Source organism: Furipterus horrens, unplaced genomic scaffold, assembly GCF_987537825.1.
Source record: "Furipterus horrens unplaced genomic scaffold, mFurHor1.1.pri manual_scaffold_15, whole genome shotgun sequence".
NCBI lineage: Eukaryota > Metazoa > Chordata > Mammalia > Chiroptera > Furipteridae > Furipterus > Furipterus horrens.
The window spans coordinates 10,947,147-10,963,503 of record NW_028327185.1 but is presented as its reverse complement, the minus strand read 5'-3'; the positions used below and the strand labels follow the sequence as shown (position 1 = coordinate 10,963,503).

General features: G+C 50.4%; 1 protein-coding gene across 1 annotated transcript in view; it reads left to right on the top strand.

Moving 5' to 3' along the window:
• The first annotated feature begins 204 nt into the window (after window positions 1-204).
• ITPKB (inositol-trisphosphate 3-kinase B) overlaps window positions 205-16,357 on the top strand; it is an 86,900-nt gene continuing 70,747 nt past the window's right edge. Inside the window, exons 1-2 of the mRNA XM_090263285.1 lie at window positions 205-463; window positions 1,794-3,900. Coding sequence (XP_090119411.1) covers window positions 2,002-3,900 — 1,899 coding nt within the window. The 5' untranslated portion in view covers window positions 205-463; window positions 1,794-2,001. The remainder of the gene's footprint in view (window positions 464-1,793; window positions 3,901-16,357) is intronic.

Here is a 16,357-nt window from a genome sequence, read left to right as displayed (position 1 = left end):
TTCCCTCCCTCGGTCTTGCCAAGCAATAGAAAAAAAAAAAAAAAAGAAGAAAAGAAAAACTTGTTCCGCTGAGTTCAACCCCAGACAGGCTCACAACTTCCTTCCTGCTTTCCTCCCCCAAACCCCCGCCTTTCACCCTCCTCCCTCCTCCACCGCCCCCCCCCCCGACACCCCGCCTCAACTTTTTTTTTTTTTAATCGCATATTGAACAAACACTGAAGTAGCCCAGAGCCGACAGGGACTGGGGTTGTATCTTCACCACCAAGAAGGACGTGCAGGGCCCGCCCGCGCCGCCACGGGAATCGCCGGGTCCCAGCCCAGGAGCGCTGTGCTCCTTTCGCATTCCTTTTTTGTCTTCCATAGCTCGGAGAGGAAATCATTTAATGAGCTTTGTAACTTTTAAAGCCATCTTGTTCTTGGGCCATGTAGTCTGCACAGGACCCTGGAATCGGAGAAATTGCAGGTAAGTTTGGCGGCTTTTTAATGGCTTTCGCTTCTGAACCCTGTCTCCCCTCACTTCCAGTTCTGGGGACAATCTGCACATTCCGGGTTTGGAAAAAAGCGCACAGAGGTGGGCTGGGGAGACCGGGAAAGGGGTTTTATATGGGAGGGTGCCGGGGAGTCGGGGTGCGGGGAGAGCAGAGAGAGGCAAGTTGTCCGTGTTTCTCCTGCTTGCCTTCCGGGCCGCGGGCTCTGCGCCGCCTTCCCTGGCGCGCTCCAGGCGTCCCCCGGCGCGGGCGGCCTGGTGGCTCCGTGGGCGCTGGGCAAAGGTGCCAGGGTGCGGAGAAGCCCTGTACTTGGCCGTGCTGCCCGGGGCTTTCGGTATCAGGCCCCTGGGAGATTTGCAGAGCCTGGGCTCCGGCGCGGCTGCAGCCACGCACGCCCTGGAGTTCCCCAGAGTGGGCGGGGGTCCCGGAGCCCGCAGAGGCAGCTGCGTCCTCCCGCACTGACTCGCGAGGCCGACTCGCTGTCCGTGTGTGGATACAAACACACGCCCCTCCACAGGGGACGATGGCAGTGGGCAGCGAGTATTGGTTCCGGTACGGGGGACATGCAGATCTTCGGCCCGGGCGCGCGCGCAGGCGCGCCCACACTCACAAAACACAATTGTTAGGGGACAAGCGACAAAGCTGGTGCTGAAAAATGCCTCGGCTGCGGCCCCCCTGTGAGCCCAGACCTTCGTAGGCCGAGAAACACAGCACTAAGACAAGGATCGGTCGGGAAGGTAAACGCCAGGCACGCAGGGTCCTCCCAGACCGGGGCGCAGGCAGCAGCGTGGGGTAGGGAGCTCCCTCCCAATGTTCGCTCTGAGTCGGTCCCCGATGACCAGAGAGAGGGTGGATGGGGAGATCCTGAAATCCAGGGGTGGAGGAGTCCCGTTTTACCCAATATAACCAGTGTGCTCAGGCCGGAGACCCGGAGAGGGTGGATGGGTGTCCTCACTCTTGGAGTCAGCCGCGCCCGCACACAGCACACTTAGGAACCAAGTAGTTTTACATTGTTCCCCCTCTGCGTGGCTCGAGAGGAGTCTTCGAATTTGGAATTTGAAGGCAGCTCCATACGCATCAAAACCTAGGGTGAGGGGTGGGAGTGCACTCGGGAAAGGCACACCACCGCCGTGCTGGCCACTGACGCCCCGAGGGTGTGTGTCCTCGCGCAATCCCTGTCAGTGGGCGAGAGGTCCAGTGGCCCCCGACCCCCGACAGATGGGGGTTCCGCAGGTCGAGGCGTCCGCTCCGCTTTCCCCACACCGGCCCTCTGGGGTCCTGACTTTTCTCCTTGTGTCTCCACAGCGGCGCTGTTGTTTATGGACCTTTGGGCGGGTGCTGAGCCCGAGGTCTTGCCCCTCGCCCGCCGCCCAGGCCATGCCGCTACGTCTGCGCGCGGAGCCCCAGCCTCCAGGCCTCCGGGGCTGAGCCAGGAGCTGCGGGAGGAGGCGGCGCGGGCTGCAGAGCCGGAGCGGGAGCCGCGGCGGCGGCGGGCAGCGCGGGACCCAGTACTATGGCTGTGTACTGCTATGCATTCAACAGCCTGGTGATCATGAATAGCGCCAACCAGGTGAAGAGCGGCGGCGCCCCGCGGGCCAGCAGCAGCGAGACACCCCCGCCACCCGGGAGCGCCGTGTTGAGCCCCGGCAGCGTATTCAGCCCCGGTAGAGGCTCCTCCTTCCTCTTCCCCCCAACCGAGTCCTTGTTGCCCGAGGAGCCCGGGAGCCCCCGGAGCTGGCGGAGTGGCCGGAGCAGGCTGAATAGCAGCAGCGGCAGTGGCGGCAGCAGCAGCAGCAGCGTGGGCAGCCCGAGTTGGGCGGGTCGCCGGAGAGGGGACGGGCAGCAGGTGGTGACCGCCGGTCCCCTCTCCCCCCCAGGGCCGGAGGAGGCCCAGAGGAAGCTGCGAATCCTGCAGCGCGAGTTGCAGAACGTGCAGGTCAACCAGAAAGTGGGCATGTTCGAGGCGCACATCCAGGCGCAGATCTCCGCCATTCAAGTGCCTCGCAGCCCGCGTCTGGGCAGGGCGCGTTCGCCCTCCCCGTGTCCCTTCCGCAGCAGCAGTCAGCCCCCAGGAAGGGTCCTGGCTCAGAGCGAGGAACGGAGGACCAAGTCCTGGGGGGAGCAATGTCCAGAGACCTCAGAGACGGACTTCGGGAGGAGCGCCTGGACGCGCAGCCCAAGCCTCTCCAAGGACAAGGAGGGAGTGGCACCTTTTCCCTGCCTGGCTTCCCCGTCGGGCTCAGGGACTCAGGGTTCACCTGCTTCCGTGAGAATTGAGAAAGGTGTCCCTGCCAGACCCCACTGTGGCTCACCCGTAGCTATGGAAATTGACAAAAAGGTCTCCCCTTCTTTGGAAACTCTGAGCTGCCAAGCTCCCTCAATGGGGCTGGTTGAAGCGAACTCGGCGATGGCCACAGAAGTGGCAGTGAGAGCTGCATCCACTGGGCCACATCAGCCGTACGACCCTGCCCTCTCTGAGCTGTTTGAGAGGCCCCCGGCCCTGTCGGAGAGTCAGGGGCAGTCTTTGGGCAGTGAGACAAGCCCAGCCCCAGAGAAGGGCGGGTCTCGCGGTGGAGACCACCCTGGGAAGGTGGGGAAAGGAAATCTGCCCAGTGGCAGGCCAGGCTCCAGGGAACCTAAATCGGGTGAAGTGCCAGAGGAGAGGACTGTGGACGAGCAAAGCCCAAAGCCCTCTGAGGCTGAGAGCCAATTCGGGCCTGCAGGAGAGCTGGGCTCCGTAGGGCCCGAGGTGACCCACAGCGGGGCCCCGGTGGTCTCGGAGCCTCTGCAGCGCTCCAACAGAGTGGATGAAGAATCTTTGACGCTGGGCTTGCATGCGGGCAGCGGCTCAGCACAGCCAGGCGCGGGAGAGGTGGAGGCTGGAACTCCTGCAGGCGGAATGCTGGAACCTTTGCCCTGTTGGGAAGCAGCAAAAGATATGAAAGAACCTCAGTGCCTTCTTGGGGACAGTGCAAGTGTGCAGCCTGGGAGCTCCAAGGATTGGCTGGCTCCCATGGAGGAAGCCCGTCTGGCCTGGACGTGTGGCACTGGAGTACAATCCCAGGGGACTTGGGGAAGCCCACCAAAGGACACAGCCACCTGCCCCAGCCTAGAGCTGCTCTCTCCAGATCAGAGGGACAAGCCTTCCCTGAGGGAGGCCTGCAGCCCCAGCAATATACCTGCCGTCATAGTTACAGACATGGGCGCCCAGGAAGACGGGGTCTTGGAGGAGGCACAGGGCAGCCCGCTGGGCATCCTTCCCCTGAGGAAACTGTCCTCTTCTTCGGCCTCCTCCACTGGCTTCTCCTCCTCCTATGAGGACTCAGAAGAGGACATCTCCAGTGACCCTGAGCGCTGCCTGGATCCCAATTCTGCCTTCCTCCATACCCTGGACCAGCAGAAGCCCAGAGTGGTAAGTATTGTCCTGAGATTTTTCTAGAAATGCTTTCATGCCCTCCGTGTCCCATTTTTCTGACTTTTCACCTGAGTCATGAAGACTCTTGACAGAGGCTCTGGGACAGTCACAATTTATTCTCTCCAGATGTGTTTGCTGAGCAGGTGCTTAGGCTCTGCCCATGCGCTTTGTAGCTTGGGCAGTGAACCCAAGTTTCTTCAATTGCTTTTTCCATGTACATCTTTTAAAACACAATTTTATGGTACCTCTGGTAGGTCATCACTCACTTCTTGGGAAGATGGTATTCATGAATGTTACCAAAACCTTCCTGATTAATCCCCACAGATAGTGAACAGAGCTGCTAAGGGTAGCTTTGTCTCTGGTGAATCACTTAAACCTTGCGGTCCTTTTAGATAGAGGAAAACCGACAGGGACATCATTGAATTAACTCATCCTCTATACTAAGAGGCCAGGAAAAGGAGGGGTGTGATTCTCTGACAGGGTCCTGAAACCTGTAGATGTGGTTGTGGCCAGCCTGTTGGGTGAAGAACCACTTAGCCTCAGTACGTGAAGTCAGGACATTGCAATATTCGGGGGCTGGGCATAAATAAGATACAGTTTGCTGTATGAATTAAAATGAGAACCATGCTTTGCATTTCTTTAATCACAGAATGTTGCATTATGTCAAATCGCCTGAGATAGGGACCTGGGTGATATCTCTAGGGTAGACACCACCTAATGGATGTGCTTGTTGACTGGTACAGGTATATTTCATCATACTGACATCTTGTGTTCGCTGTGGCCGTAGACAAGAGTTTATTTCTGTTGTGGTTAATCTCAGCCCTTGGCTGTTTTCACTCTTAGGATGTTAGAGTGTCTTACGGAAGACGTTAAGAGTTGAAGCTAGCGCTTCTGAAAAGGTCTGGACTTTCTCTTAGCTTTTCCAGAGTATGGGGAATTTCCTGGTTCAGCGTGCAAGGGGTTCTTGCGCTCCCTTGGGGAAAGTCTGCGTTTTATTGTAGTGGGTAGCCTTGCAATTTGATCTTGAATATCCAGTGCTATTTGTTGTACCTCAATGACTTAAACCGCAGCAACTGAGAACTTTGGATTTCTACTCTACATCCTTGTCTAAGGTATTTTGGACCTGAAAGCTTGTTTCTCTCTTACTCCCACTTCAGAAATCACAGTCTGGAGTTTTGAAGGCTAGGCATTTCTTTTCATGGAACTCTGATGATGGGGAGGCAAATATGTACACAAAATCTGGCCCCAGTCAGGACAGGGCCTCAGGCACGGGCACACCACCATTAGAAGAGGGACAGTCCACTTGGAAGAGGGTGGCAGTAAAGGACAGGTGCTTCTCTCTGAAGATGGGGCCCAGCTTCCTCTGCCTTCCTGCCTACAGTTAAAAGCCCAGCAAAGGAGATGGTCCTCCGTTCACTCCTCCCATTTGCCTTTTAAACCCTGAAGCCTCAGGGACACAGCCAAGGTGCTTTAACTTGTTCTCCAACTTTCCATTCATCCTTTCTAGTGGTGGATTAGCATCTCCTATTGGCTAGTTCTCAAAACAGTGTGTGCCTCTGGATGTTTGAAAAGGGCCCTCGCCTGAAAGTGAGTTAAAGGGGAGATAAATAGTGACAGATGATCCCTGTCCTTTTTCATTTGCCAGAGGGACGCTGACTGAGAAACAAGAGGGCTGAGTGGTATTTTCAAGGTAGCTACCAGGTCCAGAGGGAGAAATGAGACCTACCCATTGTCCAGCCTCCCTCCTTCCCACCTTTAAACAGGTTTCCAGACCCCACAGAGCAGGGCCAGGGAAAACTCCCCTGCCAGGGTTGCTCTCTGAATCACGTGAAGCTGATGGTGAGTGTTGGTGGGGAGGGTGGGTAACCAACTGGAAATTACACGATCCTGGGGACGTCTGAGCTTTTGGTTGAGTATTTGCAGGGGAAGCTGTTTTCTTTTGTACGGATTGTTATGGTGGAGACTTACTTGTGACATCATAACATCTGCTCATTGGGTCAAAAATCTCTTGATTGCCTGATACTGATATTTTGTCTACAGAAGGCCAGACATCTTGATTGGCTGGGCCTTTAGGCAGGGCTTTTCAGTGTTTTATAGATAAAACCCGAGCCAGCTCTGTCTGAGGCGCTACAATACCAATACCCTCTTCTCTTCCCTGGCCTTTGCAACTTGTTTTTAAATATTTATTTATTTATTTTTAGGGAGACGGGGAGGAATGGAGAAAAGGAGGGAGAAAAATATTGATCGGTTGCCTGTCATACACACCCTGAGTGGGGGTCGAACCTGCAACCTTTTGCTTTGCGGGATGACACCCAGCCAATCGAGCTGCTTGTTTTTATACTGCACTCTGGATGCACAAGCCCTCACACACGTTCACACTCCCACACCCTCCCATGTGCTCACATTCCACTCACATACCCTCACCCACACACGCCCTCACATATGCTCACACAGATTCACACACCTCACTCATGTTCACACACACACACACACACACACGCAGGTTTGAAACTGCACATTCAGCTTTCCAACCCCTGGCCCTCAGGGGTGTTGATGCTGCTCTGCCTTTCCTGAGCGTGAAACCTTTCACACGTGCACGATAGGCACACGTGCTCACGTGCTGCGGGGGAATGACTGTGAGAGGCCCTGTGCAGGCCGAGGTGACAGTGACAGCCCAGAGAAGCCTGAAGCCTGGCGCTTTCTCAGCCCTCCTTCTGTCTGGTCTCCCTGGGCTCCCTGCTCCTCAGAGTTGGGGGAACTCAAAGGGCCTTCCTCCAGTTAAAAGCTCCATGAAAAGCAAGCCATTTGGAAATGCACTCTGAAAATTACTTCACTGTTTAGATTATGCAAATTAGCAAAGGCCTTTTTACTGGAAGGAAATGGAGTGAGAAGGCCCACTCTGGTCATTTGCTCCCATGGGAAAGAGCTATAAAGACCCCTCAGAAACATGCAAAGTGCTTTAGGCCTTTCCTGTGTCTTCTGATGAGCCCGACAGATATAAGGTTTTGCAACTGATGTCTGTTTATAAAGGCTTGGACGCTTGAAATTTGCTCGGAAGAATTATATTACATGCCTTGTGTTCAGTGGCTTAAATTTGGGCACATTTATTCTTCACAGGGATCTGAATAGGAGCAGATTGTACTGAGCAAGGATGGTGTGCTCTTTTTGGTTCTTTAAAATAACTCAAAATTAATCAGCAGTTCTTTATTTTCCTCTGGTATCCTATTTAAGAGTTACCTGAGCCATTGAAACACCAGGCTTAAAGTACTGTATTAAAATATGTGTGCATATTACTTTAAAAAGTAGGTATTATTGATTTGTTCCAAAATTGTTCTTTATTATGGGTACAAAAAACTCCAAAACATTGGCCAAGTTACCTGTGGGGGGGGGGGGGCAAATATATGAAGAAGTGTAGTATAGAATCTTTGGCTTTTTGGTGCTTACTACTTTTTAAGGCCCGTTGGAGTTTTCTTCTGCCCTTTTAAAAAAGAAATTTATATTGACTAGTTTTGTTTCTTTATTTTTCAATTATGGTTGACATACAATATTATATTAGTTTCAGGGGTACAAAGCAGCGAGTAGACATTTATATAACTTACAAAGTGATCACCCCAATAAGTCTAATACCCATCTTTGTGGTCTTTACTTAGTGAAAAACTAACTCATGCATATACTAAAAAAATCAAACAGTTTATAAGGGTTGTATGCGGTTTTGAAAGTATAAAATTTTTATTTGTGGGTAAACCAAATAAAAATTTAAAAGTCTTAGTGGATTACTTTTTAAAAATGAATGGAGTGGTGAGTACTTTTAAGTAGAAAATTATTTTCGGGATGGGAATGTTGAAGGCCCTGATCTGGATGTGAGATCTGAGTTCAGATTGAATGTGCAGTTTTTGAGATGGGGCCCCCTTCTTTGTCAGGTATGTGGAGAGGACCTTTCTGGCAAGGCCTCAGCACCTTTCAGACCCGGGAGGACCCCGAGTCGCTTATGTGAGGATCTAGGTGTTACTCTAACCTGTTTAGGAACAAACAACCCAAGACTCGATAAAGATAACGGGACCCAAGGACATGCTCATGGGCTCTGCTCTCTGGCTCAGTTTCCTCCTTTTAAAATGTCATTGTCATGTGAGGGTGATCTCACAGGCGTCTGTCTTGCTCTAAGTCTGTGTGACTATATAATTCTAGACATTTGATTTAAAACTTGATGTATATGACACTTCAGGCTGTCTGGAAGTGTGATAAGATTCCTTTGGTGTAGACCTTGGGCACTGAGGCTGAAACTGGGCACATTTAATTTTGTACTTTTACTTTAGATCCATTGATGGATCTGCTTCTCTCTTTACTGGCAGGTGGGTTCCTTGTGATTTCACATTGTAAAAAAGCATCATCAAAGTAAGTCATCAGTATGATACTCAAGAGTCTCGTTAATTATTAGACTGATATTAGAGGCAGGGCTGGTAGGATGCCAGGACATTCACCTAAAAAGTAGAAAATGCTTTTATTTGAGGGCGTGGCATCCTCAGACATTGCAGTTTGGAAACCAAGGCTTTGCCTACACAAGGCCAAAACATCACTTCAAAGGTCTTTTGTTTTGTATCAAAGATAAAAAGTAAGTCAGCCAGCTGAAAATTCTTTCAAATAAAGGGGGGCAGGAATAGAGAAAAAGGTTGATGTTTAGGCATCACAAAAACACAGCTCAAGACTCAGCTAGCCTTTAGATTTTATAAGGCAAACCAGTCAGTTTCTGCTTTGAGAAAAATGTATTTCAGGTACAAGATACATCATTTGCAGGACTTCTGTTTATGAGTGCTGAATTGTCACGGAGCCAGAGTCATGTTTCTGATTTTGTTGGCACACACCTGTTACATGTAGTTACAGATTAGATTAGTTCTGGGTAGTTTATTTATATTCCTAGGAGCACTGATAACATTATTTGGGCTTATTTTATTTTGTCAGATTTTGTTATCTACAGGTAGAATTTTTGAAGTATTTAATGGAAAGAATTTTACATCTTGATAGAAAAAACTCAGTAGACTTCAGGTAATCAGCAGGAAACTGAATGAACTCAGAAACTCTTCTAAATCCTGTCGTGGTCACACCTTGATAGGAGATGAGACCTTGATGTGCCAGGTTATGTACATTGTGCCCTCAAATCTGTGACCAGTGTGCTTGCGATGATTTCTTTTCCTGGTAGAATTGGCATAGATGTAATTCTCATGAATGAGGGGAGCTCATTGTTTACAAAATCACACCAAACCCAACTGTGAATTCTTTGGAAATATGAAAAGCCCTTTATTTAGCGTGCCGACTGCCATTTTGTTATCTGGATGTTTGGGATTTTGTGTACCCAGTTCCTCTGCGAACAGGGGTGTCATAAGCGGTCTCAACATTGTGGAGAAGAAACACCCGGACTTGCAGCCTTCCCCCAGACCAGCGGGCCCAGTCTACCTGCCTGTGGAGGGCAGCCTGAGGTCTGGAAGCATCCATCCATTGACCTGGTCACATGACCCTAGAGTCAGACTTGACTTGCTACAGCTCTGCCACCAACCATGGGTCTCACTGTGGTCCTTCCAGACACCTGGTATTTCATTTTTCCAGGGGTGGGATTGTTATTTTAAAGACAAATCATGTCTTCTTGGCTGAAAGACACCATAAATATATATGCCCTCATTAGGCAGTGAGGCCTCTGTTTTTGCTATTTGAAAAAATAACAAAAACTTTTCTATAGCTTATAAAATTGACAAATATAAATTTGGGTCTGGGAAAGGCTTGAGAGCTCATTTCTTCCAATATTCACATTTTACAGATGAGGAAAGCAAGTCCAGAAAGTATTCGATATAGTTACAGGACCCACACTTACATTCTTACTCCTTACTTGCCTTGGGAGGTCTGCCTTGGCTTGAAACAGAGTACGTGTTTTTAAAACATTTGTTAGTGGGTGAATGAATGAAGGGATAGATAAGAGACAATATTTCATTATCTGTCTGTAAAAGAAATGCCGAACCATCTGGAAGATGGCAAGCTCATTGCTTATTCCTATGACCTTGTCCCATAGGAGTAAGGGTGACGGACTCAGGTTTAAGAGACTTGGGGTGAAATCCCAGTCTACACGTGACATGCAAGCCCTCTGAAAACTGGGGAGCGTAGGTGTGATTCATGGGGTGGTGAGTGTGCAGTGATGCCTTGTGTATCTCAGTACCTAGCACAGCACCTGGCCTATAATAGAGGCTCCACAAATGTGGGTCACGGTGGAGCTGGGAGACATCATGAGAATTGGTAAGGCAATGTCTGTCTGGGAAATTTGTCAGGCCCCTTGGAAGAAATGCTCTGTAGTAATCCTAGGATTTTGTTTAGGTCCCACTTTCGTCCCAGTACAATCATGGCAGGTGATTCCGTCCCAGCCAAGAAGGCTGGAATGAAATTAAATTTGCCCAAGACTGGTACACACAAGCTACGGTGGAACCACGACAGTGTCATGAAGTGTCTTTCATGGAACGCTGAGGACGCAGCTTGGCCTTACCTTCCACCCAGTCTGTTGGCTGATACAGTTTCCCTTTGCTCAGGTGCCGGGTTGAGGATTATTTTTAGGCTGGAAATCAGAGACCTATGAGCAGATAGCTTGCCGCAGAAGCACCCACTGTATACAGGCCTCAAGGAATAAGGTCGGTGATGGCACCTTTTTGCAGAGTTTATACAGGGAAGACCACTCTGATGTTTCCTACTTGAAGGCAGGGCCTTCCAAGCTTTCTCTGTTGAGAAATGACTCGTAATCATCATCATAATCATCATCATCAGTATACTGGTAAGCCAACACAGAGGGTGTTGACTAACTTATCTGGTATGTTGCTCAACATTTTCATTAAGTCATGTTAAAAACTTGATCTTTTCCCTTCACTGAGCTTTATTTTATTGACTGGATCTCACTTAAAGAAAATCCATTCAACAAAAGGCTATTAGTCAAGCCCTGGCTGGTGTAGCTCAGTGGATTGAGTACCGGCCTGAGAACCAAAGTGTTGCTGGTTCGATTCCCAGTCAGGGCACATGCCTGGGTTGCAGGCCGGGTTCCCCGTTGGAAGTGTGCGATAGGCAACCACACATTCATGTTTGTCTCTCTCGCTTTCTCTCTCCCTTCCCCTCTTTCTAAAAATAAATAAATAAAATTAAAAAAAAATTTTTTTAAAGGCTACTAGTCAATATGTACTACATTTTTTTTCCCTGAAATCTTGACTTCTGTTGGGCTCCCAACCACCTGATAATCTTTGTAAGTAACCAAAAAGTGGGAGCTACAGATGGTAAACTAGCAGAATGAACCTCTATAATTCATATATAAGTACTGTGTTTTAACTGGAGGGTGCGGGGAAGAGAGGATATGTTTTTATTTCCCCGTCTCAGAATACGTAAAAGAACTTTGCACTCAACTTGGGGTGGTGATGGTTCATTTTCGACTAAAGAAGATCCTCCCTCATGAAGTTCACTGTTATCCTGTAAATCTAGCATTTTACTTTTGCGGTAAAATTCTGGGTGGAAAGGGATAATCAAGTGATACAGCATCTGAAACAAAGACATTGAGATTATTTCCGTTGACCTGGTGACTAAGATTAGGGTTTGCCTAACCCAGAAATGATAATATGTATCAACAATGCAGGGTATGGTCCCGTCCTGGCCAAGGAGAACGCTTCCAAAAGGGTGGTCTGTTTGCTCACGTTTATAAAATCGGTCTTTCTGCATCAGAGCACAGAAATGAGGTGCATTTATTTGCCTTTGGGTTTTTTGGCATCGACAGTTGTTTGTTTTAACCCATCCTAAGGGACTCTCTGCATTCTGCACCTCTGCATCCATTTAATCAGAATGAATAAACTGATTGTACTGTTTTCCAAGAGGAAACTGTAATATATTTTATATTACCAGCACTTAATATTTTCAGACACTCTGGGGAGTATTCAGCCTGCTACGGGGCAGAGGGATTTGGTTCCCTGGTAACTGGCCATCCACCAGCCCAATCTGCAATCCCTCTTGGTATGTTGGGAGTTGGTAGAACCTGGGCAATTACAGGAGAGGTCACTGTACCCCCAGGCAGTTCCCAGCAAGTGTTTTTCCAATTTCACTGACATTCTTTCCAGGCTCAGCTCAATTTGTTTTCTCCTTCTCTATGGCAATTGATGACTGGGTCGTAGACTATAGTTCAACAGGATCTCCTGTTAAGTGCTTCTTCCACAGTGGTATGGAAGCTGGTGTTTGTCTAATCCTCTGCTGCATGTGGCTCTGTACTATTTTCTTTCTGCAAATTAGCTATCTAACCAGTAGATTTAACACAATAGGCCTCAGAACTGGGGGGAAAGGACAGGGGCTAGGGGATGGAGAGGAACCCCAGAGTATCACTTCTGTAATTCTTATCTAACCTGAATCTACTAGCCGGAAATGAAAGGGCCTGTGTCTGACAATGAGATAAACAGTTTAATCTCTTAACAATGTCAAGTGGAAAGTCTACCCATAGCCAATAGTTTCGAAAATGGCTGGGAGCTTTTGTTGGGGTAGCAAATCCTGAGACCCCAATTGCTGAGCCGGGGGCAGGGAAATTGGTTGCTGGATGTTAAAGCTGGGAGGTTAGGAAGACAGCGTTCAGGTTTGAGAAACTATTGAAAGCTCCTTACAGACATTAAAATCGGCTGATGTAAGGGACCTTTTGAATGCACTGTAGTTGATAGTTTCGTCTTTATGAGGCCATTGAAATCTTTTCCTGCTCTTCGACACCATCATCGTGGTCATCATAGGGTTAAGCACTTGTGAGTATTGAGCATTTGGGTAGTTCCAAGTCATTGAGGAGACTGGAGCCTCCCCTGAGAACTTTGCTGGGCCCACTCTGGGAGTGCAATGAGCTGGGAAGACTAGTGACTCTTAGAGTCGGTCTCTATAGGCTTTGGTTTCTCCATCTGTAAAATGGGTATATTGCTGAAGTCTTCCTACTAAACATGGTCTTTATGAGTCTCAAATGAGATAGTCTTCGTAGAGTCCTTTTGAGAGAATGTGTATTCTTTCCTGGCCAAATTAGTTGTTTGTTTGTTTTTTAAATCCTCACCAAAGGACATTTTCTTCATTGCTTTTAGAGAGAGAGGAAGGAAGAGAGAGAAACATAGATGTAAAAGAGAATCATTGATCAGTTGTGCCCCACCCCCCACCCCCAACAAGCCTGGCTGGAGATCATATGTGCCCACCTGGGCCACCCAGGACCGGACCTGAAAGCTAGGCAAACCCGTGACCGACGGAGCTCCAACCAACTGAGCCACACCATCCAGGGCCAGATGAGTTTTCATTATGAGTGCTCTGGTGTTGCTTTCAAAGCTTTCCAAAAGCGGGTGCACAAGGACAAGCACTGTGCCCCTGCAGGGTAGTCCCGCCTCTGCATTGCTGAACGAGAAATGGGTAAGAACCGTGTCAAAGCCAACCTTTACATGCCCAGCAGGGCCCGTACTGACGCGGACAGCACAGTGTGGGTGGGGAGCAGGGCTGAGTCCACGGACATCCCGGATTCCGTCCTGGTGCCACTTCTGCAGCTCGGTGTACTTGCTCCTGCCTCAGTGGTCACCCTGACCATGTGGACTGTGGATGAAGCTTCCTGCCCCTGTGATTTGCTAACTTGTAGGTGACAATGCAAATGATGGACAACAGGGAAGACTGGAGCAAGCAGGGAGCCACAAAGCTGAGGGCTGACGTTTCTGGAACAGGGCTCTCAGCTCCTGAATAACTGAGAGGAGACTGCATCCCACCTAGAGCTCGAGGACATTCAATGGGAGCATTGATTCTTCCTGGACCATGTGGTGGTTTTCTGTGTCCTGGGAAGTGAAAGAGAGGAATTCAGCAAAGTCTTGAGCTTTTACTGGGTTTGAGTCTAAACTCGACCATGTCCTGACTGTGTGACCGTAGAGAAATGCCTTACCATTCTGCCCCTCGGTTTCAACATCTGTAAAATAGGACTAATAATACCCGCCTTCGGGTTGTGAGCCCGAAAGGAGGTAGTTAGTGTGTGAGAGACCTAGTGTGGTGTCTGGGCGTTCTAAATGCTCAATAAACAGTAACTAAACTCAGTGGGCTTCAGTCACCCAAACTCTCATTCCTCCCCCTAGGAACTGAGCCCCCAACTTCCACTATTCTCTTTGTCTCGGTGATAGTGAAGGGTAATACCTCGGGGAGTCCCATGTGCTGGTGGGTCACCTTCTTCCATTGAAGAACAAGTGGGGCCTGACGCTGAGTTTCGTAGGAAGAATGTGCTAGAGGAAGATTGTCCTGATGAGCAAAGAAGGGAGATGGGCTGTCCTCTGGAGGTGGGGCTGGGGGGCTGCCTGGGGCCAGCCAGACCTGAGTTCACACTCTCCCTTGATCCCAGACCTTGGCAGGGACCCACCTCTCTGAGCCCGAGTTTCCTCGCCTCTAACCCGAGGATAATGACCCTCTCTCATGGGCTATTATGAAAATGAAATGAGATCATGCAGCTCAAGGACCTGGCAAGGAGCAGGCGTGGATGGAGGGAGCCCCGCGTCCCAGGGGGGTGGGGTGCGGGGGGGCGGCCCTCCCCCGGGTGTTACACTGACTTGCCTTCACTGACTCACCTCCTCCCAGTGCAGCTCCCTGTCCACGATGATGACAAAATAGGCAGCAGGATTTATTTTTCCAAGGAGGTTTCTCAGTTGCAGGAGAGGCCCTACTTTGTTACCAGGGCTCAGAACTTGAAGTTTAAAAACAATCCACTGTATTCAGCGGCTGTGAGGGGTGTCAGGTTACATGCGGCCCCCCGCCCCTCCTTCCCCAGCCTCTCTGTTCTGTTTGGAGGTGGAAAGTGGCTGAGGTCATCCAGGCCCAGCAGCCCAGCTTTGGGGGACGTGGAAGTCTCCATCCCTCCTCTCCCCTCCCAACCCCTCTGCTTTCTTGGTGCATCTTTTAGAGCCACCATGGCTCATCAGAGGGAGAATGAAATATATATATGTCACCATGACTTTGTACAGCTGTGGCTCTGCTTGCCAGGGGGACTTTGAACGAGTGTGTGTCTCAGTGGCCCACATCGCTTCCCTGTGCTGTATCTGGTCCAGGCCAGGCATATGTTTATTAAAAGAGGGTCTTCCTCGGATTCAGGAGATGCTTGCTTTCACAGCACACCCAGTGGAGGCCTCAAGGGCCAGGCTGGGGTGGGGGCGTCTCTGCAGCCCATGTTGCCCCCACCCTCTCTCTCAAGTGAGCAAAGGAGAGCCTTCCAGCTCTTCCTGAGTCACTGGCCGCCCTTTGCCCTCTGCTGGGAGCCTGGGCCAGACTTGGCCTTCTGGACTGTTCCTCGAGGCCGCGATGGCAGTATGGCGGGAAAGCCCAGTCAGGTGGCTGGGCCCAGCTGGATTGACCCCGAACGGACCAGCTCACTTTGGAGTCCGAGGAAGGCCAGGGGGTCCTGTGCAGTCTTGACAGGATGTGGGGCTGTGTGGTGACAGGTTCCTCCAGAGCAGCTAATCTGTTCCTGGGCCAGACGTCACCACAGCCCCGGGCACCTTGCCTGCCAAACATGGGCTTCTCCTTTGCTAGGCGTTTGACGTGTGATGTGGAAATCCCTCTTTCCTTCTTGGCTATAGTACGGGGCAGGTAGCCTGCAGTGTTAACCCTTGGGGTTCACATCTTCCCTGAATGCCTAGCCTTCCGGCACCCCAGCGTGACTGTTAGGTGTCCAGGCCCTGAGCAAGAGGCTCCTTTGTGGGACGGCTCTGGGCCATGCACTGTTCTTGAGATTTGGGCCTCGGGCCTGGCATACACTAACACCTCCAACTCCAGCCTCCTGCCCCTCGCAAGGATGGGGGCGCTGACATCTGGGAGGAACCAAACCACCAAAAGAACTTGTTAGCATGTGGCAGCCTTGACCTCAGAGGCGGTCTGAACGGGGAGTACATGGGACAGTAACTCCCTTATTGCCCCAACCTGGAAATATACACAGAACGTAATTGGTTTCGATCCTGGGCTCAGGCCGCAGGGAGCAGCGTCTGGATGCTGTTTACGTTGTGGCATCAGACTGTACGGTAAGCCGCCTGCTCTGTCCGAGAGGCCCTGCCCGCCCCACTGCGGGCTGCTGGCTCACACCGAGAAGCTGACAAAGTCCTCCAGGTCCAGGGGTTCTTCCTGGCATCCTTTCTTTGGCATTCTGGACTGGCCTAGATTTTTTGGCCTGTGACCATTGGCCTCAAATACCACATCCCCAGGGGAAGGCAGAAGAAAGTCGCACCCAAGAGTTGCAGGGGCCCTAACGGTGGATTTGGGTCAGCCTGGAGGGAAGTGCCCTGAGTGTCCCAGGTGGCACGCTGCTGGGGACCATTAGCCTGGTTTCCGACTGTGATTTGTGGACATGTGACACTGACTTTGGAAAGAAGATTTCAAGAACCTCAGAACATAGTTCCGCATGACCCCCGTGACCACGTTCTGTAAAATA